We start from the raw sequence: 26,708 nt of genomic DNA on the forward strand, positions 1-26,708 counted from the left end.
TTGTAATTTTGTACTAGTCTTGCTGTTTTTATTTTAACCTTTTAACTTTTTTCGATCACGCGCCAAGAAGTCAAAGTCCGAGTTTTTTGAGTAATTCTACACCTCTGCATCAAATAGCAACGATATATTTTTCACCGCACTATCACCAAAGTTGTTTGGCTGTGAAAACATTGAATTGTTGACAGTTTTGCAATATTTAGCGTTGAGATTTTTACTTTCACCAAACTTTTATTTACAAAAAAGAGCCTTCGTTCCCGTCTGCCCACCACCGGCTGCCCTCTTGCTTTTCTGGCATTTGTTACACTGACTAGGCCACTCGTAATTCAATTCCAAAATAATTACTTTGCATTAAAAATAGATTCAATCCATTTGATGGTAAAACGTCTACGTTGAATTTTGGTGAGATTTGCGGTTATTTGTGGTAAAAGAAATTCATAGCTAAAACTTTTTTCTTGCCTCATTCACCTCCTTGAAAACAAATCTTACAACTTATCATCAAACTCACTGTAACAGTTTTAGTGGTTTTCAGAGGTGACACCTCGAATGACTGCAATGGTTTTGGGTATGAGAGGTACATCAATTTAATCTTTTTCTCTTCTGCACTCTTATACGCCGTATACAAACAAAATCATTTCGTGAGACTGTTAAAATCATTATTGTTGACAAATCTTTATACTTGGGATCTTAATACCTCATTTTCGAGATCCTGATTATTGAGATCATGATTGTTGATAACATAGTTATTGATATCCTGATTGCTGATATCATGGTTATTGAGATCTTGATTGAATATATCCTGATTATTGTGACCCTCGTAAATAAGATCTTGATGATTGTTGATATCCGTATTGTTTATCTTCTGATTATCAAGATTTTTATTATAACTACACACTTATTGAGATCTTATTTATTGAGAGCCTGTTTATTTTAATTTTTAGTGATCCAAATATTTCGTCCTATAGTTTTTGGGAAATTCGCAACAGGGCTATTGTATTGTGTATCGATATTCGGCTTTCAGTTTACTGTAATGAAGTGATATTTGTATTGAAAGAACTGTGTTCTATGCAAACATATTTTGTGTAAACAACAATCAGACCATAAGTCACCTAAGTAACTGACTAATTAACTATTGACAGAACAACAAAAGCGCGTTCTCAATGACTTTGATGTCAAATCAACTTCCTATATACAAATTTGCTTCCATGGAAAACTAGAACTAACTTCAATCAAACTTTTTCATAATCTGCCGATGAAAGCATCAATACGGTTTAGCGATTTCACAAACAATAGGTAGGAATTTCTTTTGTTGTATCTCTACATTGTAGGGACTTATTAAATGTGATAAGGTTGTGTTAATTATGTTTTGATATCTAATTTTCCTTTTATTTGAAGTTCTTAGCGCTCAAGGTTGATTGAAGTAATGTGTCAAGATGTTGAATTTAAATATAAATACAAGGTTGAATTTCTTATATCTGCTGATATTTTTATCACTGATCTATGCGTTATCTTTTTGTGTTTAGTAGTCGTTGTAATACTCCTAAATGGTAGTTGCAAATATCAAAAATTGTAAAACTGGTGGTTAATTTATTCAACTCAAAGATTAAGTATCGTCAAAGTAGACCAAAACTCGTTTAGCTCAACTAAAAACTGCCCAGGTTTAGTTTCCAAACCCCAGCGACCTCTGATCAGACAATTTGCTAGAACTTGTGTTGTGATTATGTCAGACCAATACAGCCTCAGGCTTTCGTGCTACCCTTCAAACCGTGCGACCCAAGCAATCTTCGATATTAGATTAAGTAAAACAATGTTTGTTAAGGTTAGTATACATAATTGACAAGAGGTTCGGTAATGTGTGTTTGCACATAATTTTCCCACCTCGATCATATTATTGACTTAATTGTCTACCAAATGAGGAAGACAAAGAAAACTTTCAAAAATGCACATATTCTTCAAAAAAATTGGTTGATGAGAATTTGTGGCAAACAATGATTGAAATAATGACCGCCACAATGAAGAGCCGGAGATACCTGCTATTAATAAGACCACGAAACAAGAAACGCGACAAAAGTAACAAAACATCAATTCTCGTGTACCTCAACATCTATTTTTTTTTAAAAAAAAAAGTTCTAACATAGTCCAAATACATCAGTTAAAACCCAAACTAGGAAAATCGACTTGTACTTCACCTCATAGCAGATGTGACCTTTCCCTAGCGAGATTTTGTAACAATCAAGGAGAACAAGGATAGGAATAGGCGCACACAACCATCAGCTGTCATCTACGAACACTAGATAGAGTCTTAAGTAGCTTCATCGGAGCCGTTGGGACTATTCGTTAGCGACAAAAAGAATTAAATAATGCCACCTTGGAGAACCAATGTTACTTGCTATTGACACGATTGGGAGACAAGATAAACAACAAAATCAATTAACATAGTAATCGTTACTTACGACCAAAAATCAATAGCCACTTTTTACAAACACTTAAAAAAAGTCAAAATGGCAACCAGAAATGTACCAGAAAAAACTAATTAGTGTCAATTAATACGCTAGCTAACATTAAATTGGCATCAGCCAAAACACTTAAAGGTGTTCTGGAAAAATATGGAAGCTCTCCTTTCAGCGACTAGGTAACCATTAGGCAGGAAAAAATAGGGGAATTTGAAAAATCGTTCATTTTTTTAAAACAATTTTGAAGACAAGAAAAACATTAAACCTTAACTGAAAACATTGTGTATGCTCTTTTAAATACGTCAATGCAGAGAACCTCTGAGATCTGCCATTATACACAAAAAAACCATTATTATATCATTATATCAGATTGGAAAAAATCAGAAATTCAAAAATATTTTGACTTAATTTAACAATTAATTCCTACTAAAAAACTAAGCTGCGTTTAACAAATGTTTCCAATCGAACAAAACTAAATTTTCAAAGAAAACAAAAAGAGAAATCAAAATTTCAATTTCTTTGAAGGCAATTGGTCATCAAAACAGTGGAGAATGAGACTTAAGACAACCAATTGAAAACGATTACAGACAGACTTCAAAATTCCGCAAATAATGTTACATAGAACAGATTGTTGAAATTTTTAAATCTCCTAGCTGTCAATTAAAAAGATTATGACTGTTGAGTGGAAAAATTTTTGAGCATCAATGAGCCCTCGTTTTAACGGATCTATGCAAAATCGACAGCGAAAATAACCAAAAACAATAAGCAGTAACAAAAAAATTAAATCTGAATCCACCTGATATCATAGTCATCAGAACATCAACTTTAACATAAAGGCAACGAAAATATTATAGATTGCTCCGCCAAATCGAATTAAGATGTCGTTAATAAGAATAATATAAATGTTCTCGAAAGAAAAACCGAAAGAGCATAGTTCGAAAGTTTGATCAAATTTATCAAATAAAGAGTTTCAAAGTGATTATTACTATTAGTGTCAACTGAAATCATGACAAACGATTGTTTACGCATTCAAAGCAAGTCACTGAGACCTGCCATTATACAGAAAATGTGATTAGACAAAACTGGTATAGACAATCTGTTTATACTTTGCAAGAAAACGGTAAAATATTCTATATGTAGAACGCAATATTTTTCAAATGTGATGTGACCTGTTAGTAAAGTCAAAATTGGACAAGGCAACAAAGAATATAGAACTTGTTGTATTGAAACAATGAGGCTCATAAATAAACAAAAACCTCAAGAAAGATGTAAATTTCACTCACTAGAATGATGCTAAAATTTATGTTCACTGAGACTAAGCAACAGGTTGACAAAATTTCAAAGTCAGTAGCAAAAGTCAAAACTAAACTGAGGTTTCGCTTCAAAAATGTATTCACTTAAGCAAGAGCCATTAGATGTCAACTGAAAGCGTTATATATGTACGCATTCAAAGCAAGTCACTGAGACCTGCCATTTTACAGAAAATGTGATTAGACAAAACTGGTATAGACAATCTGTTTATACTTTGCAAGAAAACGGTAAAATATTCTATATGTAGAACGCAATATTTTTCAAATGTGATGTGACCTGTTAGTAAAGTCAAAATTGGACAAGGCAACAAAGAATATAGAACTTGTTGTATTGAAACAATGAGGCTCATAAATAAACAAAAACCTCAAGAAAGATGTAAATTTCACTCACTAGAATGATGCTAAAATTTATGTTCACTGAGACTAAGCAACAGGTTGACAAAATTTCAAAGTCAGTAGCAAAATTCAAAACTAAACTGAGGTTTCGCTTCAAAAATGTATTCACTTAAGCAAGAGCCATTAGATGTCAACTGAAAGCGTTATATATGTTCAAGTATATCGAGTATACGAATCAGGAAAAACAGTTTGTTCTTCACCTCAATACAGATGTGACCTTTCTCTTGCAAGAATTTTTAACAAGTCAAGAAGAACAAGGACAAATATATTCAAAGTCAATCATCAGCTGCCAACTGCAAACATTAGATAGAGTTTTTTGTAGCTACATCGGGACCATTGGAACTATTCATTGGTAAGAAAACAATAAAATGATGCCATCTTGGAGAAGCAAGGATGCTTGCCATTGACAAGAATGGGAGACATGAAAAACAGCAAAATCAGCTAGCGAATTAGCTGTCAGTTACAACCTAAAATCAATAACTATCATTTACAAACGCCTCAAAAATCAAAATGGCAACAAAAACCAACAGAAAAAGCCTAATTAGTGTCAACTAATATAATAATTAATAATAAATTGGCATCAACCACAACACTTATAGGTGTACTGAAAATATATGGGATTTGCCCTTTCTGAGTCTAGGTGTCAGTAGACAGAAAAAAAAACCGAAATACGAAGAAGCATTTATATTTTTGAAACAAATTTAAAGACAAGAAAAACAGAAAAGAGCAGAGTTCAGAAGGCTGTTAAAATTTTTCAAATACAAAATTAAAATTGTTCATTAATACATTTAGCAATCAATGTAATTATGAAGTACGAATGTTTTTGTCTTCAGAGGAAGTCACTGAGACCTACCGTTATACAGAAGCTTTGATTACAGTGCTGGTGAAAAAGCAGTTATACTTTGCATGAAAACAGTTTCAGAGCCCATTAAAATCATACGCAATTCCGGCAAAACTTTCTAGATGTAAACACGCGTTGTTTTCTAAAATTTATGTGACCATAAACTAAAATCGGACAAGGCAAATAACATAGATTTCAAAAAAATATAGAATTCTTGGTATCGAAACAATGAAGCCAATAATTAAACCGAAACCTCCAGAAAAATTTAACTTTCACTTACTATAAGGATAAGGCAATTATTTGCACTTATTGAGACTAAGCAACAGGTTGACAGAATTTTGAAGTAAGTAGCAAAAGTCAACTATAAACTGAGCTTTTCTTTTTAAAAACTATATTTAAATACATAAGAACCATTAGATGTAAGCGTTATACAATGTAAGCATTTAACTGAAAGCATTATACAGGTTAAAGTAAACTGTTTACTGAAGCCATTTCTATTTTTATTTTTTGATACTCAGTCTGCAGACTGCAAAAATGTCAACAAATATTGCAAAACACAAGAGTTCAAATTGAATTTAGGAAAGCATTCTGTTGATGTCATAGAAACCATATAATTCTCTCTGAAAACAATATTTGATCATAAGGCCTCATTTTGACAAATAGTGATTATTACTATTAGTGTCAACTGAAATAATGACAAACGATTGTTTACGCAATCAGAAAAAGTCACTGAGACCTGCCATTATACAAAAAATGTGATTAGACAAAACGCGTGTAAACAATCTGTTTATACTTTGCAAGAAAACGGTAAAATATTCTATATGTAGAACGCAATATTTTTCAAATGTGATGTGACCTGTTAGTAAAGTCAAAATTGGACAAGGCAACAAAGAATATAGAACTTGTTGTATTGAAACAATGAGGCTCATAAATAAACAAAAACCTCAAGAAAGATGTAAATTTCACTCACTAGAATGATGCTAAAATTTATGTTCACTGAGACTAAGCAACAGGTTGACAAAATTTCAAAGTCAGTAGCAAAAGTCAAAACTAAACTGAGGTTTCCTTTCAAAAATGTATTAACTTAAGCAAGAGCCATTAGATGCCAGCTGAAAGCGTTGTATAGGTTCAAGTATATCAATTATACGAATCAGGAAAAACAATTTTCAAACGAGATCCAAATTGAATTTAGGAAAGCATTCTGTTGATATCATAGAAACCAAATAATTCTCTCTGAAAACAATATTTGATCATAAGGCCTCATTCTGACAAACAACTTGGGTGAGCAGTAGTTGAGTTTTGAATGGAAATTTTATAATTGGCCGTAATAAACATAGAAGAGAAAACTAAAAAAATCGCCTAAAAATTTTCTAAAAAGACAATGCCTCAAATGAATCAAAAAATTCAATGAGTGTCGAAATCCACGAAGAGACCACAAATAGCCTTGATAATGCGACACGATTGGTAATAACAGCTAATAACTCCATTTTAACTAAAATTGATACTTTGGCAACAAAATGAATATATCAAAAAAGAAAGGCTTACTTTTCATAATGATTGCTTTCATAATGATAAGTTAGCAAAAAACCCAGAAACTTTGTATTTCAGAGCACTTTTTTAAAAAAAGAAAGTAGAATTAGCTTTCTTTTGAGTTAATTCAAATGTTTGTCAGCATTTTGAGGTCAGTACGTCTGGCAAATTCGAACAAAAAATGAACTGAAGAAACATTTGGTGCCATTTATGATGAAGAAAACGGCTTAATTCTGAAAAAGTCATTAATTTTTAAGCTGAAATCAGACGGGTTCGAATCCGGATCAACAATATGAAGACCCGACTCTTTAGGTAAAATAAACAGCGTTATTGTTAGCAAAATTAACAAAATCTAGCAAAATTAACAAAAGGTTGAGCAAAAATTTCGTAAAAGTGAGCAAAAGCAACGGGTATCATTCCAATGCTCACAAATCTTTATTTCCGTATTCTACACTGCGCGGGGTTTCTAATGATACCAATTACAACTCTCTACGATGAATATATCAATGGGCCGAAATTGACTGAACACAAAAACCCATTTGAGTATATAGTTCCTCCCCCACTAAAATGGTTCGGAACAATAAAAATGCAGACTTTGGTAGTCTGGACTCTCGTGTAATTTATGATGGGGCTATAATCAGAAGTTGGCCTTTGACCAGTCTCGCGAGAAATAATAAAACCTTGTTCCAGACTCTGGCCACCGATGGAGCCCGAGAGCTCTAGACCAAAAAATGAATATGCGATTTGTAATTGTTAATCCGCAATAAGGAATGCGAGGGCCTTTTATTCTTTTTTTTACAGTTTTCTTATGTCCGATATTTGCGCCTAGTTGACAGACACGTTGTTAACAGCTATCGTGTCAAACGGTATCACGTTCTAGTATATCTACTCTAGAAAAGTACTTGGCGTAATCGTATCTTTTAGAGTTGATTATTGGGATCCGGCCAAAACAATGTATTCATACGTAAAGAAAAGATTTTAATAGATCAACTGACCTCCTCTAAAAAATAACGAATTGTATTGGCTCATTAATTGACTTTCCATTCAGCAAAATCATCTTGTTCCATTTTCAATATTATCAATTAAACCTGCTTCTGGAAAAGAACTATTGATGAAGAGCAATACTTGTGATTCAATTCACCTTAAATTAACTCCCCTAAGAATTTGTCAACAAAGAGGTGTAAATAAATATCCCTAATCTGAGGTGAGGTCCTGAATGGGGCTTACATATCAATGGAGAAATTAACAAATAGCCATAACGGGTCTGTCCAATTTTCTCACGAACAATAAATTTATGGGCGGGTTATTTTTCCACACTTTTATTTGATTTCGAGATATTCATTTTCTCCATTCAGCACTTTTGATAAATAGGCGATTTCTTCTGAAAATTAATTAGATATTTTTGATGTTTAAATGGAAATTGATAAAAAAAATTTATCATTTTTTGTGAATCGATCTTAAACTGAAGTTGTTGATATAAAATGCTGTTTGTGCCCAGGTGAGCAAATCATTAGATTATGGGAATCTTTTCAAAATTTGTTTAAGGAATAAATTAATCAAGTTTCTTTAAACCGGTGAGCAGTTTTTGTCTTCTTTTACTTTTCGCTTTATTCCAGTAGGCAAGCTGGCTTCCCCCCTTTCAAGTAAAGAATATCGGGATGATTAATTATTAAACCAACGTAAGTAAAATATGACTAAAGTGAGCTAGATTATTGATGGACGTTTTAAATAGCTAGTTACTCTAGTGCTATCTATGTAGCGAAATGTAGCTTAAAAAACTGGCGAGCCTTTTCTTTCTCAAATATTTTCATCTTTCGCGTATTCTTGTCGTGGTTTTGATAAGCAAGATAAGAGAGTTTGTTTTGAAGGGATAATTCACGTGTGATGATTTTGGTTTAATACTTGAACTACGTTTTAGTTAATGCCGCAGTAAAACAGTAACATGTAAGGATACGAATAGGCGCACCTCTTGAGAAAAATAGGAACATCTTATTAATATTATTCGGCAGTGCTATCAGCTATAATAAAGTACATAGTAGATATTGCACACTAAGAGCTATCTATCTATCTCTCTTTATCAACTGAGCGAAAAAGAAAAGATAGATAGATAGATAGAAGATAGAGAAAAGCACTGATGATGATGATGATGATGGTGGTGGTGGTGGTTGTGGTGGTGGTGGTGGTAGTGAGGAAAAGTGAAACTGAATTAAGAGATGGAGTTTAAGTAGAAAATAAAATATGAGAGAGAATAGATTGAGAGAGAAGGAGTGGGGGGATGAAATGATAGAATGAAATTGTAAAAATTGTAGAAAAATGAAGAGAATTTAAATAAAAGTGGCTCCTATGAATATTTGATGGAAGGCACACGCACGCTACTCTTAGTTATAAGTTTCTAATACGAACATAAACGTAAAACACAGAACAGATGCTAGTTTAAAAACTGTTAATAATTCATGCTCGACTTTTTATTAAAAAATCACTATAAACTAATGTGTTACTTTCCCTCAGCGAAACATCTGCTGTTTTAAATAATAATAATATTAAAATTTTATCAAATTTTACTTAATTTTGCTGCTCAATCTTTCAACAATCGTGTTTGTGCGCTGTACAAGCAGAGACAACGAAAGATATCTCGCTAGAACCACCACCACCACCACAAACACTACCTTAGTTCCTGCCTCCCAACTAGCTCTTAAATCTGCCTACTTTCATTCTTTTTACTTTCTCTATCCCTCTTCGCGCTTACTAAATAGAAACACTACTCATCCCCACTATCTAGATATAGTCTCTTTCTTGTTTACTACCTGTGTACTAGTGCTGCTGTATCATGTAAACAATCAAACAACTGTGCCTGTTTTGTACAGTACCTTCTGTTCGAATATTACACAATTAGAAATAGATATTCTCTCAATAAGTGTATCATATCCCGCCACTTAAATCTTCCCCTTTTCCTTATACTTTCTCATAAATCTACAGATCGCAATAACAGCCCCCCTCCCCCCTTCCATCGCCACTCTCCTCCGCATCAACTTGTATTTGTCTGTTGAATATTACAACAAAAAATAGAAATCACTAAACGCGATAAACAACTGTAATAACGGTTTCAGATTGCGACTAGCTAAATAATAGCGAAAAATAAACTAAATAGAAATTTTTTGATCCATATAATCTGCGATAAATCACTTCAACTGATCCAGTAGTCAGCAAACGACAAAATTGACGAGTGAAATCTGACAAGCAGCTTGTGTCAGAAGATAACGGTAAGTTTCTCACAGAGACAAGAAAAGAATTCTGATCGACGCTTTTTAATTAACGTTGTTGACAGAGCGCCGCAGTGATCTAAATGCCAGAGTGATCAAAGTGTACTGATTAAAATCAACATCTGTTCAAACTGACATGTTCCTTTAAGGAGAAATTTGAAAACATCTAATGCGCTCTTATATCAACGTCATTGCACCAAAATACATTTTATAGGATTAAAGGTTGCTCTGGCGGGGTTCAAGCCCAATTTAAGTAATCATAACCTGCACTATTAGGTCTCTTTTTCTACTAAAATATTGCTAATTGCTTAATCATTAAAGATGGATGAATTTCAACAGATGAAGCATATTACAGGACAATGAAATTAGCAATTTTTGAAGGGGTAATGGCAATATTTACACTAATTGCAATAATTACACTTTGCAATAGTAAAAACTAAATGAAACACGTTCTTTATTTCAACTTGAAAATGTGCGTTTATTGGCCACACTGATCACCCGTTAATTTTATCGAAGTGTTATAACTTCTTAAAAATCATCATTAACTGGATCTTGATATCCTCCAATCTTTTTTCACCATTGCTGAAAAAGGTTTCATTCAAATTAGAACACGCAAATAAAAACTTAATTCAAATAGCTCTGAGTTCCTGAACTTTGTTCTCCTCGAAGCTCAAAAACGTACGACTATGTTTCTGAGCACTAATTTCGGCAAACATAAAAAAAAGAGTAATTTGCAGATACTCGTCATATTGGCTGCAAAAATTAGCAGAAAGTATTTTTAGATTTTCTGAATTCTTTGACTTAAATCTTGTTCCACCTTGACCAAAAATATTGTGTACTAAAATTTCAAATAGAACAGACACGACAATTTGGCATATTGGGCGTCAAAAGAGTTTATAATTGTTGTTTTTTCTTATGAAATTGTGACCATTCAATTTTTTCCAAAAAAATGAACACTTTTAAGTAGATCATGATGAAGAAAAATTGGTTGAAGTAAGGAAACAAAAATGACTTGAGATCAAAATTCAAGACTTAAGTCGTTGCATGTGCGAAAAAAAACACATAATTTTTTGTCTGCTCATGATAGATGTCGCCCATGATAAGATTTAGGGTTTTGTGTGTCCTTTTTTTGTTTACTGTATCTTAAATCTGACTTTTTAGTTTCATTCAAACGCATATTGAACTTAATTTGTTCCAAAAAAAGAAGTACCAGAAAATCAAACCTGTTCCTGCTCTCCAATATGTCAAACTGAATTCGTCAAAATCTTTTAGTTGATACCCCAAGTTTGACCAACTTAACTAATCATTATGAGTTGCCTTTTCACGGCACTAATAGAAATTAACGTCAACTATAGCCAATCAGGATTGACAGTAAAATGACGCTATTAAACAAAAGTAACAAGCTAGCAAGTCATTTTTAGCTGTAATTGGATTAAGTGCTTAGACCAAGTATCCATGCTGCGGTTGCAGCTGGAAGTATCATGGGGTTTTAGTTCTTTTGTTTGACAGTTTTACTTGAATTTTCTGAGAAAAAATTTAATAGACTTCTATATTTGTACGTTTTTTTTGTACATATCTTCCCTAACAGATTTGTGTTATGTCCAATTTCGGTTAACATTTTGCCGCACAACGTACACAAACCCAAATAACTTCACCTTTTTTTGGCGTTTTCTTATGGCTCATGTTTTAAGATTTGTAAGCGAGCCTGGACAACAGTGACAGCAAGTCGAAATTAGGTCAATTTTATGAAGGTATGGGAATATCCGTCACATTTGTCAACAATTTGTGTTTTTGAGCTATTGTCGAAAAAAAGTGCTAACAAAGTGCCAATTCAGCAGAAATAAAAGAAAGCATAATTGATTTTTAATAAGACAGAATCTCTTCATTTGACTATTTGGAAAATCGCTTGTTTAAGATATCAAATCGATGATTTGAACGTACTTGTAATAATTAACAGAAATTGGTTTTTAAAATATGTCTCAAATCATTATTACTAAAATTGAGAACTGTAACTGTAGGCTATATTACTGCAAAAAACGTTGAAAACAATGACATAAAATGTGGAGAATTGTGACAAGATTTTGACGACAATTGTGATAAGAGAAGACTAAATATACGTTTTGCGGCGTATTGGGGGGGGGGGGGGTTAGAAACGGATAATTTTCTTGTCTGTGCTGATATGTGGCATTCTTACTGTTGGATTTTTAGTTGTCATTTTTGGTTGTCATTTACACAGATTGAACGCACACACCGATCGCGATACGTTGTTACGTAAAAAGCCAGAGTTGGTCCCTGATTTCTCTGCAAATAGGAAAGAAGCGTACTTGGCCAAATTTTTGAAAAAGTACATAACTTTCCTTTAGCACGAGCTCCTTAAATACTCTAAAATTAACTCTCCAAAACCAGAGCAAAATTTTTAGATATAGAACATTGCCATTTTTGGTATTAATAAAAAAGGTTGCTAGAATCTCAGCATCTTGACGGTATGTATATTTTTCTAATTCTGAAAGTGTTAGTGTCCATTGATCGATTATTTTTCAAATTTTTAAATTAAGATTAATCGAGTTTATAGGCTCCGTCGCTATAGATGATTTTGAGAAGAGAACAAATGTTAAACTTAACTTTCCAAACCAATGGCTTCCAAAATTCAGCATGCTTGCGCTACTAATCGAATGTCCATTAATTAGGCGGAGCGATTTGAATTCTCGCTTGGACTAGAAAGTGACATTTTTTGCCTGAAAATGGGCTGTGAAGTGAAGCGTGTATATTAATATTGTGAGTGATTACTTAACCCGCGATGGCGCTGTTCTCTTTGTTTTCGATTCGTTTAGTTGATTTTTAAGAAATTAAATTGCAAGTTAAACACAAATTGTGCCCAATTGTCATAAATGCTCAACAGGACGTCAATTACGCAGGGGTGAACATCAATTGTGGTGTTGTGTTCACTTCGAAACAACTACCTGAAATTAACTAAGTAAAATTTGTTCATCTTCTTTTCCCCAACGTACATCATCGTCATACCCACGAGGAAAAATATGATTAATATTACTTCTTTTCCCTCTTTTGCGGGATTTTTGTGCTCGGTGAAGCGATCAGCGAAAACTTAAGTAAAAAAGAAAAGCCTCAGGAAAGAATTATAATTTTCTTAATTAACTTAAACTACGCAAACGGAGCATTAAAAATGAGCTTTCCATTTATTTAATGGCCCAAGTAATAACCCGGAGTAGTAGAGTAATGTTTTCTCTAAATTTTCTACCTGTTTCAGATGATGTTGTTCTTGTTGTTATATGTTCGGTGGGTTCTACTATACTATACTACTTATAATAGATTTTTTTGTTAAGTGGGCCCAAAAGAGTAGTAAATGCACTCTGAGAGGGTACCTATATCTAGCTATTTATTTATTTTTGCTTAATTCCTTTATTTTGCTTATTCTTTCTTCCACGACACAACGGGAATAAATTGCATTGGTCACAGCTAGCAATTCTCTCTCTTGTAATTCCCCCCTTATAAGTACTTTAAACAAAAATTAAAGAGTGAAACAACAACTGAATTACTTAACACTTTTGTTGCCCCTTTCCTTATTTTCTACCCTTTCCAGCCCCCCTCCCCCCTCACCCTCTACCCCAAGGGGAAAAAGAGCTTAGCATTGCGTAGAGGCTACTTGGCTCTTCAGTAGCCCCGGAGCAATCTTGAAAAGAATTAAGTGCTAGTTTAAGCAAAAAACTAAAATAAAAACAATTAACAACAACCTACTTACTACTTTAGAGAACAAGAAAGTGACAAAACAACGGCATAAACAAAAGATGCGTTAATTCAAATAAATACTCAGCCAAGCTTTTTATGACAAAAAGCTTAATTGATTCAACTTTGAAAAATTACCTGTTGGCAAAATTAACGAATCATCTTATAGACCTCTGCTTTCTCCTATACTTATTTTAGTAAAAGAGCAGTATTTTCAGTCTATGCTTCTCTGAGCTAAAAGGAAAAACTAAGTGGAAAACGAAAGAAATAATTCTGAATTTCATTTTCTTCTTTTTTAGTTAAATCGAGTTTTCCTTTTCTTAGTTATCTTATCACCCAACGGGTTTAAATGCCGCACAAGTAATAAGAAATCAATTAGCAATATTTTCACTTTTTGTTCAACTATTTTATCTCGACAGTGCTTCTCGTAACAAGATTAATTTTAATAATTTTTCATCACTTTCTTTCACACCTTTTCAATTGACAGACTTGAAGCGGAAACGCCACGTTTGAACAAACTCAGTTTTGTCTGTTTACGCTTATAAATTCGTCCGCTATTTATGATTAACCAACTGTCAAATAACTTTACCAGGTAAATAATTTGAATTAGTTAATCACTTTGCTTATTTAGTGCAGCTTAGCTTGTGCTGAATATTTTGCCCCGATGAAACAGAAAAAAAAACAACTATGTTCAGAATTTGAGGTTATTTACTATCTAAATTTTTTTCCAGATTCAGAGAAATTTGAAGAAGAAAGCTAGGGCTGCTAAAATTACAGAATAATTCTGGATTTTCAGCCCGTTTTGTCATTTATGTACTTTTTATTATAAAGATATGATAGGTAATTAGGGTTTCTAAGCAATTTTTTAACCGACCCCTCCCCCCCCCCCCCGCCCTGACCCCAAAATCATTTAACTTTCAGATTTAATTTTGTTTTTACTCCGTTTGATTCATAACTTTAAATTGCATAACTATTTTATGTCCAGCTGCAGTTTCAAAACTTTAAAGATGATTTTTTCAGTCTATTTAGTGATTCCGTCTGCAAGTAAAACTGCTCTTTGAGCTCAGAAGTCAACGAGCCAGACATAACCACGTGTACTGTACCAAAAATTAACATTTTACTTCCGTAGGCTGCAAGTTTGAGAAAAGTTGAGTACTTTTTGACTTCATAAATAGCCAGAAGTCACTCCAAATTGGTCAATCGGAAATGCAATATGCTGTATCAAATTTGATATGTTAAGAATAATTGAAACTTCTAAGAGCTAAAATTGATAACCAGACTACAAGTTTCCACTTATAATTCAATTTTGGGTAGAATTGCGGAACCCATGTACAACTGTGGTGATTGTTTTATCAGATCGGGGGTTTTTAACCAACCCGAGCAGAGAACCGGAAACAGTGTTTATAACCCGATTAACCCACTTAGGCCCACGATGTTTGCTTCACCCGCGGTGAGTGTGGCAACTTCGAACCCGACCAGTTTGATGCACCAACAACCCCCTAATTTGAGCAACAATGCGGGGGCAACGTTGGCGAACTGTGCCTCGCCGGATGCTAAGTATACGATTGAGCAAATCGAACTTTTACGCCGGCTCAAAAATTCGGGATTGTCCAAAATTCAAATCGTGCAGGGGTTGGAATCGTTGGAAAAGATCGATGTTAACGGATTCACGACCCCAACAGATCTTTCAGGAGCAAGCAAGGATCAGGAAATAAACGTGAATCCCAAAGCGAATATCCTTCCCAATGGAATCGGGCAACTGGGAACGCTAAATTCGGGAACTACCGGCGCTGACTATTTGCGAACTCTGGCGTTGCAACAGGCATTTTTCAATGCAATGACAAACGGGAACTTTGTCAACGGTGGATCACATTTGCAACAGACTAATATCGGGGCAACATTGGCGCAGAGAAACCTTGCCGCAGCTCTCATGTGTTCTCAGGGTATAAATTTACCCGGAATGGGTGGAATTCATAGTGCTGCCGCTACGACTAACGGGGCTCTTACGGGTACCACTGGGTTCCACCACGCGGCGTCCACAAATGCAGCGGAGAATTCAATTCTGAATCAAATGAGTCATATCAATTCGAATGGAGGAGGGGGAGGAGGTGCCAGCTCTCCTATAAACTTGAAGAGGGAAGCAAATGTAGGAGGGAATGGGTTGAACAATTCTTTGGGAGATCCAAGCACAATAAGTGACGATGATGAACACCTAGTCCAACTTCAGTCGTGAGTGGTCTTTTAAAGTGAAACCCCAGTGAACTGAAACTTGATACATCTTGATAAGAAACATACTAAATCTTGTTAAATCTTGCCAATATGTTTGCATGGTACTCACCATGAAAATATCAAGATTTGTACGAACTTGCAATTTTTTGTTGCATGGCTGTCAAGAAACAAGATCTTGGCAAGAAAACCAAGGAAGATTAACCATGACTTGGCAAGATATACCAAGTTGAAAAAAATGAAAAGCCTTTAAACGAAATTTAGCACGAATTCATATGATTAAGCAAGAATTATCAAGATTTATCAAATACGCAAAAGTATAATACATCAACAAATTCCATTTCAGCAAACGAAATTTGACATCAAAGTCTTACTTCATACTTTTCAAATAACAAAAAGCAAAAGCAATTCCAGTTTTAGAAAAGAAATTCAGCAATTAAAAGTGAAAAATTTTAAAATTTTATTTTTGTTTTCTTTTATGCAACTTAAACAGATCTGATGAGCTGAAATTTGGTTGAGTGGTTCTATTATAATCTAGTGGTAATTAATGTAAAAACTTAGTGCTCAGAGCAGAGTTTCTGTGTTAAAGATGTTAAAAAAATCCAAGCAGCTAACTATTTGTGAAGCAATGGATGTTGTAGGATGTCGGTAGTTGACACTAAAGAGGAGATAAAGCAGTTCATGCTCAGTCATGGCATCAAACAGCACCAGGTGGCAGAGAAGACTGGAGTCAGTCAGAGTTACATCTCACAGTTCCTACATCAGGTAATCACAACACTCAATCTCCCCATCAATGCATTGATCGTACTGCTTATTGTCCTATATAGCTTTTCAATGGTATATTCCTAGCAATATGATATAGTCCAGATGTACAATATAATAAAATCTAGAAGAAAAAATCGTATCTTTGGGCCAACTCACTCAATCGAACTTGAGCACCTATTGAAGAACATTATTTTACTAAAACTGGTTGCGAAAATAACTGTTTGATAATCAAAAAAAGTACGTGATGTGACTAAAAATCATCTTGATTAAAATTACGTGGATTTTTGTTATGGACGGAGTTATGTGCTGTTTCAGGGTGTTTGGATGAAGGACTCAACTAGGACCAACATTTACAAGTGGTACTTGGATGAGAAACGGAAGCGCGAAGGTGAGACCAACCCCCTTTTTGCAGTGACTCATCAATTTTGCTGCTACTTTCTTGTCCGTTTTTGAACACACTATTAACGTGCTAAAATCTAGGTGAATTTCAAACGCTTTTTTTCAATTGAGTTGATATCTTTAAACTAATGGAAGAGAGTCAGCCAAGTATTTCACACAAGTTTTATTAAAATTTGCTACTGGACAACTGTAAACACGATTATAACAGCTTCGAATCATAGGTTTATTCGTTCATTCATGTTAATTTACAGAGCTGTAGATTAAACCATAGTTTTAGAGGTCTATTGTCTGACACTAACAAGCTCTGCTTCCGTTGTTGTTAAACCGCCTCTCTAAACTTGATCTCAAACTAACAAAAAAAACCGATGATTCCATTTTTCAGCTAACGGTGATTTGGCATCACCTGTGAACAGTTCACGCGGAAACTCCCCAGTGAGTGAAAACATGAACAGCAGTGCAATGACCCCACCAGGTGCAATCAGCAGTAACCACACAACTCAAGGCCAATCACAACAACTGCCAATGAGCTCCAACAATAGCAACAACTCCGCCACTAGTCCACAGATGCAGCAAATAAACAATCAAAACAACAACAATAACAACAATGCAGCTAGTGGGATGAGCAGTAGCCCGATGGTCAGCAATGGAATAGCTGTAATCGCCCATCAAACCCCAGTTGTCCAACAGGTGAGAACAATCAATCAATCAAACGGGTTGTTACGAAAAATGTAACGAGTTTTATGACAGCTTAAACTTATCCGGGTCCAAATGCGATCTATAAAAACCGCTACAAGAAGCAAGATTTGTATTAAAAATATATTTCATCGGCCACACAAATCAACGCAAATCTTCCTGTTTTCCCATCTAAAAATCGACCTAAGTGGCACGACAAATCAACGCATAGCTCAAAAACTATCGTTTTAGAAACTAAAATTCATTCTGAATGTCAAATTGCTTTAATCACATCCACGAGAGACATCCAGTTAGTCGTCCTTAAGTCAACTTCGCTCAGCTGAGACGTGGTTCGTTTTAGTAAACACTCGGAAGCGTCGGTTCTGCTTTTCATTAGCTCTCAAAAATTAACCGATGATCATCATATCTTAAGCATACTTATTTTATCTCAACCTCGGCGTGCAACATTTTGCATTATCTTATAAAGTCTTGACTTCTCTGAAATTGTCAAAGCATACTTTAAGAGCTTTGCAAAAAAATTTGCTTTTATTGCAAAGGCCCAATCTTGCAAGATTTTGGAAAAAAGTAACAGGTTGTGATTTATACAATAATAGTTTTTCGCATGAGAACCCTTAACTTTGTTCAAAGGAAGGCAAACATAAACAGGGAGAATCAGTAACATGCTTTTTAAAACAATGATCTAACCTAACAAATGATTTAAATATCATATAATTGATTAAATAAAAACTTACCCTCGTCCTTTTAGTTAATCTCAGTTAGATTAACAGACACCAACGCGTACGTCACTGGCTTGTTGACCAGTAGCTGTAAGGCATTTTGACGGCCTGTTAAATTCCAAAATGATTGTAATGCTTTCCTATTAAAAAAATCGACAACAAAAAAAAGATGCAAAATATCTCCAATTGTTCTTCGGTACTAATTATGTCACAAAACCGCATCTCTGCACTAAAGAAAAAAACAAAAAGAAAAAACAGCACAAAGTTACATTCACAACGAAACATCGAATTAATAAAAAAAATGAAATAAAAATTAAAAACCGTTGAAAAACAAAGAAGCCGCATTTTCTAAAACAAATGTAGTTTCAAATTCTGTAAAAAATATGCAATTTTCCATTAAGTATTTGCTTATCCTGAACTGGCAACTTAGATGTTTTTGGCATAAAAACTGTCTATCAAGTTAAGTGTCAGAGTAGAAACAGTTTTAGAACGAAATAGATGAAATTGACATCAAAGCTGTTTCTACTAAACTAATTATCATCCTACAAAAAATTTCCTTGGAAAAATAAGAGACAAGGCAAATGGCAGACACCAACAACAAATAACAAAAAACTAAAAATCAGCAAGAAATAATAAAGATTTGATTTATTGTTAGTGCTTTTTACTTGGGAGTCAAAATTGTTAAGATCAAATCTACGCAAGAACACAACCACGGACTCAAGAGATGTTTATATTAGAACTTAAAAAGAAAGGCCAGGAAAATGTTTAAAACAGGAAAAAAATTGTAAAAATTACTAAAGTTGGTAAAATTCATAAGATTTATCTCATTAAATTTTATGATACGTATTCATTGACAGTTTTTCAAGCTCCTATTTTTTTTCGCCCTTTAGGAAAACTGGAAAATTTCCAAATTCAGATTTATTTTGTGTTAAGTTGGCATTACCAATAGATATGTTAAAAAGGGACATGGAGAAAAAATCTTGCTTGCATAAGACTTCTATGAACTGTGACCCATCTCATTTTGCGACTCAATTTACAGAAAACACAAAAAAACATCACAACTTTTGGCTCTGAAATTTTGAAAATAGACCTTCCCAGCAAATTCAAGACAGTATGGACATAAAAACTACTACGACTAATTTAAGGACTCTAATGTAACTTAGTACCCATTGGGTCTTAGTTTTTTTAATCACGCTTTGATAGCTCTTAGAAACTTCAAAAGCTTTTAGAATGAAAAAAGATGTGCGCAATAATAACCAACAGAGAAGATGACAACTTTTATTATGACTTACAAAATGGTTCATAAAATCTCTCACAAAGAGTTGAAATGCCAACAAGGATGCTCGTTAATGTGCGTTCGCACATGAAGTTCTGACCAGAGCTCATCTACACTTTTGAGTTAATAGTCAACCAAATGAAGAGATAATAAAAATAGATGTTTGAGTTTAAAAAAAGTTTTAAAGCATACCTAGATATTGAATTACACAATACCATGCCTCATTACAGCGCTGATGAGATCTTTCATTGAAAAAACTACGAGAAAAAAACAACAAAAGAAGCAAAAACCAAAATTTCACGGCAAAAAATAAGTATCTAAATTTGAACGCACCTAGTAACAACGCCATAATGCAATCGTTTAAAACCTTGACTGCACAAATTTACATTGTCCATACTATACAGCAGATGACAATTTTCTTTAATGAGACTACGTAGCAAAAGTCGACAAAAGGAAATAATAAGACAAAATTGAAAAATAAATCAACTTTTTTTTAAACCAAAAAATTTCCAAAGTCTTAAAAATCATTAGCTTTTAACAAAATAATTCTCAATCAAATTAAAAAACATTCATTGTGGAACCAATATGACCTGTCGTTGGTGAGTTTTAGCAATAGGAACGGACTACAGAAGCAGAAAACTCAAAAACTTAAACAATTTGCGAAAACAAAAACTTTGAAGCCATTAAAGTCATTGGCTATTATCTGAATACTATGTATTCTTAGTTCCATTTTTTTCATACTAATGCAACTAAAGTTATATTTAAAGAATAAATAAGTGCTTTTGGGCCATATTTGAAAATCATTGGGATCTGTTACTACGCGAATGTGCTAAAAGAAGAGAAAAAGAAACAGAAGTACATCACTAAAACCTTTATTTAAACGCATATTGTCCACAAACAAAACATCAGTTACGACAAGATATCACAAGACAATCAAAATTTTTGAATAAAAGAAATTGAATCAGACCTTTCAATGATGAGAATATTCTACAAGTTGACGACAAAAAAACAACAAAAACTGAAGAGTTTAAAAAGTCATTAAAAATGTATAATATCATAAACTTTGAGACTATTCGCTGTAAAATGACTGCCTCGGCTAACAACAATTCTCGAATACTCAATTACAAGCTTTTGAGACCGGTCAGCATTTAACGCCCACCTAAAGATTAAAAAAATAGGCAAAAACCGCTAATTTAAAAAAAATTATGGAAACTCGTGCATCGAAGTTAAAGAAACAATAGTTAGAAGATAAAGCCTTAAATTAGATTATTTTTGTTGAAGTAGGAAAGAAGGAGTTTTCGCAGTTACTGTGACGTTCGTGCAGTTCACGAAGATAAGTTTACGATTGGTTAATGTTAAAAAAATTTTTCGAAAAATATTTTTGAAGTCTTAACAGCTTTTAAACTCAATAACTTTCAACAGAAGTCAACAAGAACACTGAATCATGACTTGATAGGAGGACAAAGATGTTTATCAAGCTTGGGTAATCAATAAGATATCACAATAAGTCTTTTGACTACGAGAACAAAAACAAATACAGAAACCAAAATTCATTAGAAAAGTGCAAGAAGAAAGTGTCGCAGACATTTAAACCATATCCTTTTATCTGAAAATTTTATCTATGGTCCTTTTAACGTCTTTTCAAAAACAAGGAGAGCTATAAGTATTAAGATAATATGATAAGATTTCAACAGGAACCAAAAATACAAAATTATCCAAAAATTGGAAATTTGTTTTTGAAATCTCTTGGCATCGAAGCCAAAAAACCAGGAATTAGAAAGAAAATGGTAACCAAAACAACTTCGATGTCGGTAGCAACAAAAGAAGGGGTTCTGGTCATTACTGAGAAATTCTTAAAAATCACGAAATTAAGTTTACAATTTGTTAATGTTCAAAAACTTTTTATGAGAAGTTATTTTTTAAGTCTTAACAGACAATAAGTTCAACAGCTTTCAAAAGAAGTCAATAAATACGCTTAATCATGAATTGATGGAAGGACAAAGATGTTTGTCAAGCTTGGATAATCAATAAGATATCACATTAAGTCTTTTGACTACGAGAACAAAAACAAATACAGAAACCAATGATTCATTAGAAAAGTGCGAGAAGAAACTGTAGCAGACATTTAAACCATATCCTTTTATCTGAAAGTTTTATCTATGCTCTATTTAACGTCTTCTCAAAACCAATGGGAGCTCGCAAAATTTGGATAATATGATGAGATATCAACAGGAACCAAAAATACAAAAATATCCAAAAATTTTAAAATTTTTTTCGAAATCTTGTGGCAACGAAGTCATAAAACCAATAATTAGAAGATAAAACCACTAAACAGATTAGTTTTGGTTGCAGTAGATTTATAATAACTAATAGAATTATAATTCGACGTGAAGAAGGTGACGTTTGTCATTCATAGGTAATCAATAAGACATCACAATAAGTCTTATGACTCTGAAAACAACATCAAATACAGGCAAAAACCAAAAATTCAGTAGAAAAGTGCGTGAAGAAAGTGTCGAAACAATTTTAACCATAAGCTTTTCTCTGAAAACTTTATCGGTGATCCACCAACTTATTTTTTAAGCCAATGGGTGCTATCAATATTTGGATAATGTAATATAAGCTCAAAAGTAACCAATAATACGAATATAACCACAAAAATTTTTAAAAAAATTGAGATCTTATGTCATTGAAGTCATAGATCCAATATTTAGTAGATGAAACCGCTAACCAGATAAAACTGGTTAGAGTAGGAAGGAAGGGGATCCTGTCTGTACTGAGGCTGACTTGCAGTTTAGAAAATTAAGTTTATGATCTGTCAATGTTTAAAAAAAAATTCCGGAATATTATATATAAAGTCTTAACAACCAATAGCTGTCCAATCAAGTAACTCAATAGCTTCACTAACGCTCATTGCGAAACCCATTGCACTTTTAGTCAACAATGTTTTGCTATAGAGCTCCAAAAAATCAGTAAAACCTCAAAAAGAAAATCAATTCGTTAAAATTAGAAAAGGTCATAGTCGAAGCCATCAAAAAATGTGCGAATCATTGAAAACGTGTTTTTTGTTCATTAGGCGTCATTTCACTGTAAATCAGGGTTATCAAACATCGATATGAAAAGTGACCAGTCTCTAGGTGACCTAAAAATATGAAGTTTTCTAAAAAAAAACAGCTCTCAAATAGAATTCGATTTTTTTAAAATCAAAAATTTCCCTATGAGACAAGAACTAGTTTTATCACCTTTTGTGTTTTAGGAATACGAAATTGATTCCTTTTATGGCGTAAAATGTAATTTTGAATAAAAAATTTTTAAAGAAAAGATCATAATTTGAGGAAAAATTACACTAAAAGTGAAGGAAATCTTACCAAATATCACGTGTTCACACAAAACTTCAATCCTCGATAACTCCTCGAAAAATAATAAATTCAAAAAAATCGTTTTAATTTCAAATTCTAGGCTGGACGAGCTTTTTAATGATACCACTCACATTTCTCTACGATGGAAATATCGATCGGCCAAAATTGACTGACCAAAAAAAAACCATTTGAGTATATAGATCCTTCCCCCACAATTGGGGTCGGAACAATAATGTGAAAAGTAATCTAATTGAGTTAAAAGAGATGTGAAAAAGTTATAAAACAGCCCTTCAACGATACCACTTTTGTATCTCTCCGCAGAAGATATCGGTCGGACAAAATTGGCATAACAAAAAATAGGGCTGGTATAAAAATTCTCAACCTATTTCATTAGGGTTCGGAGCAATTATATCAGCTCCTCAGCAAGACAAAAAAACATAATTCAAAAATTATAAGACCATTCAGTCTGGTTAGATGAATACATGTTACAGGTTGTGAAGAAAAGAGATAGGTTTGTGTGGAAGGAGAGCTGTGTGAGTCTACTGGAGAAATTCTACTGTGTCAATCCCTATCCAGATGACACTAAGAGAGAGGAAATTGCAGCTGCATGCAATCAGCTCATCGACTCAACAGGTCACATAACCACATATTCATCATGAATGCTTTCATTTTGAGAAATGTGGGCAACATACGAGCAGAAGAAACATAGATAAATATAGATACCGCTTCATATTTAAATTGAAAAACATGTAAAACAAAAGAAGAAGCTTGAGAAGAATTGAATAAGTAAATCCGCTTTCAGCTTTCAGTACGTTTTTTTATCAGGACATAAAAATAATAATATCCAAAAAAGTCTCATTTTTAATAATTCACTGCTACTACAATGTGATATTCTCGTGTAAATGAATAACTATTCTAGGCCAGGGTCATGATGAGAAGATGGTGACAGCAGTGAAGGTGTACAACTGGTTTGCAAATAGGAGAAAAGAGATCAAACGCAAAAACCACTTCGGTAAATATCTCTAGTCGTCTACAATTAACGGCAACCCACGATTCCTGAACACCAATTGCATTCAAAGCAAAATTCATTTTAAAACAAGTTAAAAAAACTCCCTAAACTTAATTCTTGATCTTAGTTTAAAAATATCACATTTGCTGACAATATTATATTGAACAGATGTGTACAGATAGCTATATAAAGACAGTTTTGACACGATATTTTTTAAATTTGAAAATTAATTAAATTCGGGAGCTCAAATGAAAATGTTTCCTATTCGTCTGAATTTTCTACATTATCACCGTCAACTAAACTGAACTTAAATAATAGTCGCTTATTCTATTCCAGCTGAGCAACAAGCGGCCAATAATCTGCTGGGTGGTCACGTAGGGGTTCTGCCTTTTCTGTTGGACAGCAAAGTGGCCATCAACACCATGAACAACAATCAGAGCAACAACAGCTCCAAACCACACCTGCCACAACAAACTACTTCGCCCTCTTCAAATGCTGGGTCTGCCTCTGGGTTTGGCTACCTGGATGAACTGATGGAACACAACAGAGCTGCCAATTTACAGAACCAACCAATTGTCAAAGAAGAACTCAAAGAGGACTACAGTTAGTATATTTGATATTCTCTTATTTGCTTGTCAGTATTTTAGAGAAAAGCAGAGCCAGTATACTGCACGTGAGCTGGTTTTAAAGGCAAAGTAGTCCCAGACGCATAAGTCAACACCATGCAGAACTGAGCAGATCTTATTGCAAGTTTCTTATCATTACTGATTCAGAGCAGGTTTCATGTCACTCGTCATTCAATCGATATCTTGACCAAAACTTGGCAAAGTCTAAAAAACATAAAAAGATTGGGAAATATCGCTAAAAGTAACACTATTCATAATGGCTTGGACTCCCTAATAAAACAGATATTCTGAATCGAGTTTAAACGAAGTAAACAAAACCGGCTAGATAATACGAAATCGATACGACAATCAGTCTAGCTAATCTATTAATCTTCTCATAGGCCATCTGATATCTTTAAGGAACGCTTCCTATTAAACATTTTATTTTAGCTACTCACGAAAGTGCTCTCAAGCTGTGTCAAATGATGACCCAAAACGACTGTGACCAGCCCCATGCCAAAAAGCCCAAAATATCCTTGGCCGATCAACTGGCCGAAGTAAACAATGCCATATCGGAACTGGTGCCTGGAAACGAAGAAAACTCAATTCTCGACGAAAAAGACGAATTGCGTAACGATAGCGCAATGAACGAGAACAATTCTACAGAAGACGAATTGGAATCGAAACAGCCGACATTTGACGTTTTGAACTTGACATCTGATCGATCTCAAAACGATTGATGAACAATACTATCAAAGCAATCATTAAACATTCCGCAATACATTACACTTATATCTACTTATTTTAATCTTTATTTATGTTGAAACTAGCTTCATAGAAATTAGTTTCACTTTTGTTCTTAGTAAAGCAGGCTACTTAAAGTAGTTTAATTTTTTGTTTGTTTCCTAATGTTTGTTTCATTTCATGCCAATAAATTTCACGCAAATCCAAACCGCAATTCAAGCACCGAATCATCACCAAGACGCTTTCACAACTGCCACAAAAGCTGCTACATTGAATAAACTATGATTTATAAATTAATGTTTAGAAATTTAAAATATTTTTGTTTGATTTGGAATCATTTGCCATTAATTGAAGTTGCACAATTTTGTATTCTTCGTTTTTACCATTCTCTACTCTATCATTCAAGAGATATAAGTTCCCAAAAGATGCTGACTAAATCCCGAAAAAAACTGTCACCGAACAAGGTCTTACCCCGTACATAACGTCCAATGATCATCTGACCTGATTCAAAGATCTCCCAAAAGCCAGACCTTTGCCAAGGGATAGACCAAGAGTTGAGTAGAGGAAAAAAGATTTGTGATCTCTCTGGAAAGAGAGGAAGTCAACACTTGAGTTTTGATTTGAAGAGAGCAGATCCTAAGTCTTCGGTTTCTGTCTTTAACCGGTGTCAAAGTAATGTCTTTTATCGTAAATATATGATTACCAAACCTTTTTCAATCTCTCTGGGCTCAGATGAAAAGCCACTGGAACTTGACACTTAAGATATGGCCAGTTGTTATTAGAGATAAACCAATATTCAGATAACACTGTCCACAAAATATTAAACCATTTTAAAATCTCAGAGGGTTAAAACATTAATTTAGTGTCACATTATAACCCCAATCTACCGCTACAATTATAAGATTGTTTGCTAGATTTTGACTAATAACAATTTTTTTTCGCTACCAATTTAGTGGGGGAGGAACGGAACTATATGCTCAACTTTTTTTTGTTCAGTCATTTTTGGCAAGCCGAAAAGTTTATCTTAGAGATTTTTGAGTGGTATCGCCAGAAAATCCACCAAGAGTAGAATATCAAAGTAAAAGGATTTGTAGATTTTCGTTTTTTGGGAAGAGTTATCGTGCGATAAATTTTTGTGAAAGTTTGCCTGAGATCCGCTGTTTTTGTCCACATTCTTCTTAATTTTTACTCAAGTTCTTATCAATATTGCTAAAATATGTTAAAAATGTCAATGAAGATGTTATTGGTTTCTCATCTGACGAAAGAGGAATATTGCTGAGCTGTTTAATTCATCTTGTAAACACGAAACGTCCTTCTGAGAAATTAACTTTTTTCAATGAAAGGACACCAAATGAGCGCATATAACCCAATTCGTCAAAATCTTCCGG

At 33.8% G+C, this 26,708-nt stretch overlaps 1 protein-coding gene across 2 annotated transcripts; it reads left to right on the forward strand.

Moving 5' to 3' along the window:
* Nucleotides 1-9,069: 9,069 nt before the first annotated feature.
* LOC142335693 (uncharacterized) lies at nt 9,070-25,687 on the forward strand. 2 transcript variants are annotated; one of them, XM_075384121.1, is made up of 9 exons: nt 9,070-9,787; nt 14,954-15,757; nt 16,396-16,519; nt 16,835-16,907; nt 17,301-17,605; nt 23,454-23,595; nt 23,882-23,974; nt 24,308-24,574; nt 25,027-25,687. In XM_075384121.1, the coding sequence occupies exons 2-9, from the start codon at nt 14,961-14,963 to the stop codon at nt 25,314-25,316; spliced, it is 2,091 nt and encodes a 696-aa protein (XP_075240236.1). In that variant the 5' UTR covers nt 9,070-9,787; nt 14,954-14,960; the 3' UTR covers nt 25,317-25,687. The 2 variants fall into 2 exon arrangements, with proteins under 2 accessions (XP_075240236.1, XP_075240235.1); XM_075384120.1 differs by lacking the exon at nt 9,070-9,787 and adding an exon at nt 13,133-14,120.
* The last annotated feature ends 1,021 nt before the right edge of the window (nt 25,688-26,708 follow it).

Source organism: Convolutriloba macropyga, chromosome 1 (genome assembly GCF_964194025.1).
Source record: "Convolutriloba macropyga chromosome 1, txConMacr16.3, whole genome shotgun sequence".
Lineage (NCBI taxonomy): Eukaryota > Metazoa > Xenacoelomorpha > Acoela > Convolutidae > Convolutriloba > Convolutriloba macropyga.

What these genes read in the sequence shown, in the direction of transcription:
- LOC142335693 (XM_075384120.1), top strand. Translation starts at nt 14,089, where the DNA reads ATGATTAACCAACTGTCAAATAACTTTACCAG. An exon ending in AAACCCCAGTTGTCCAACAG is followed by an intron (nt 17,606 to 23,453) that starts GTGAGAACAATC and finishes TACATGTTACAG; the next exon opens with GTTGTGAAGAAAAGAGATAG. An exon ending in TCAGCTCATCGACTCAACAG is followed by an intron (nt 23,596 to 23,881) that starts GTCACATAACCA and finishes TAACTATTCTAG; the next exon opens with GCCAGGGTCATGATGAGAAG.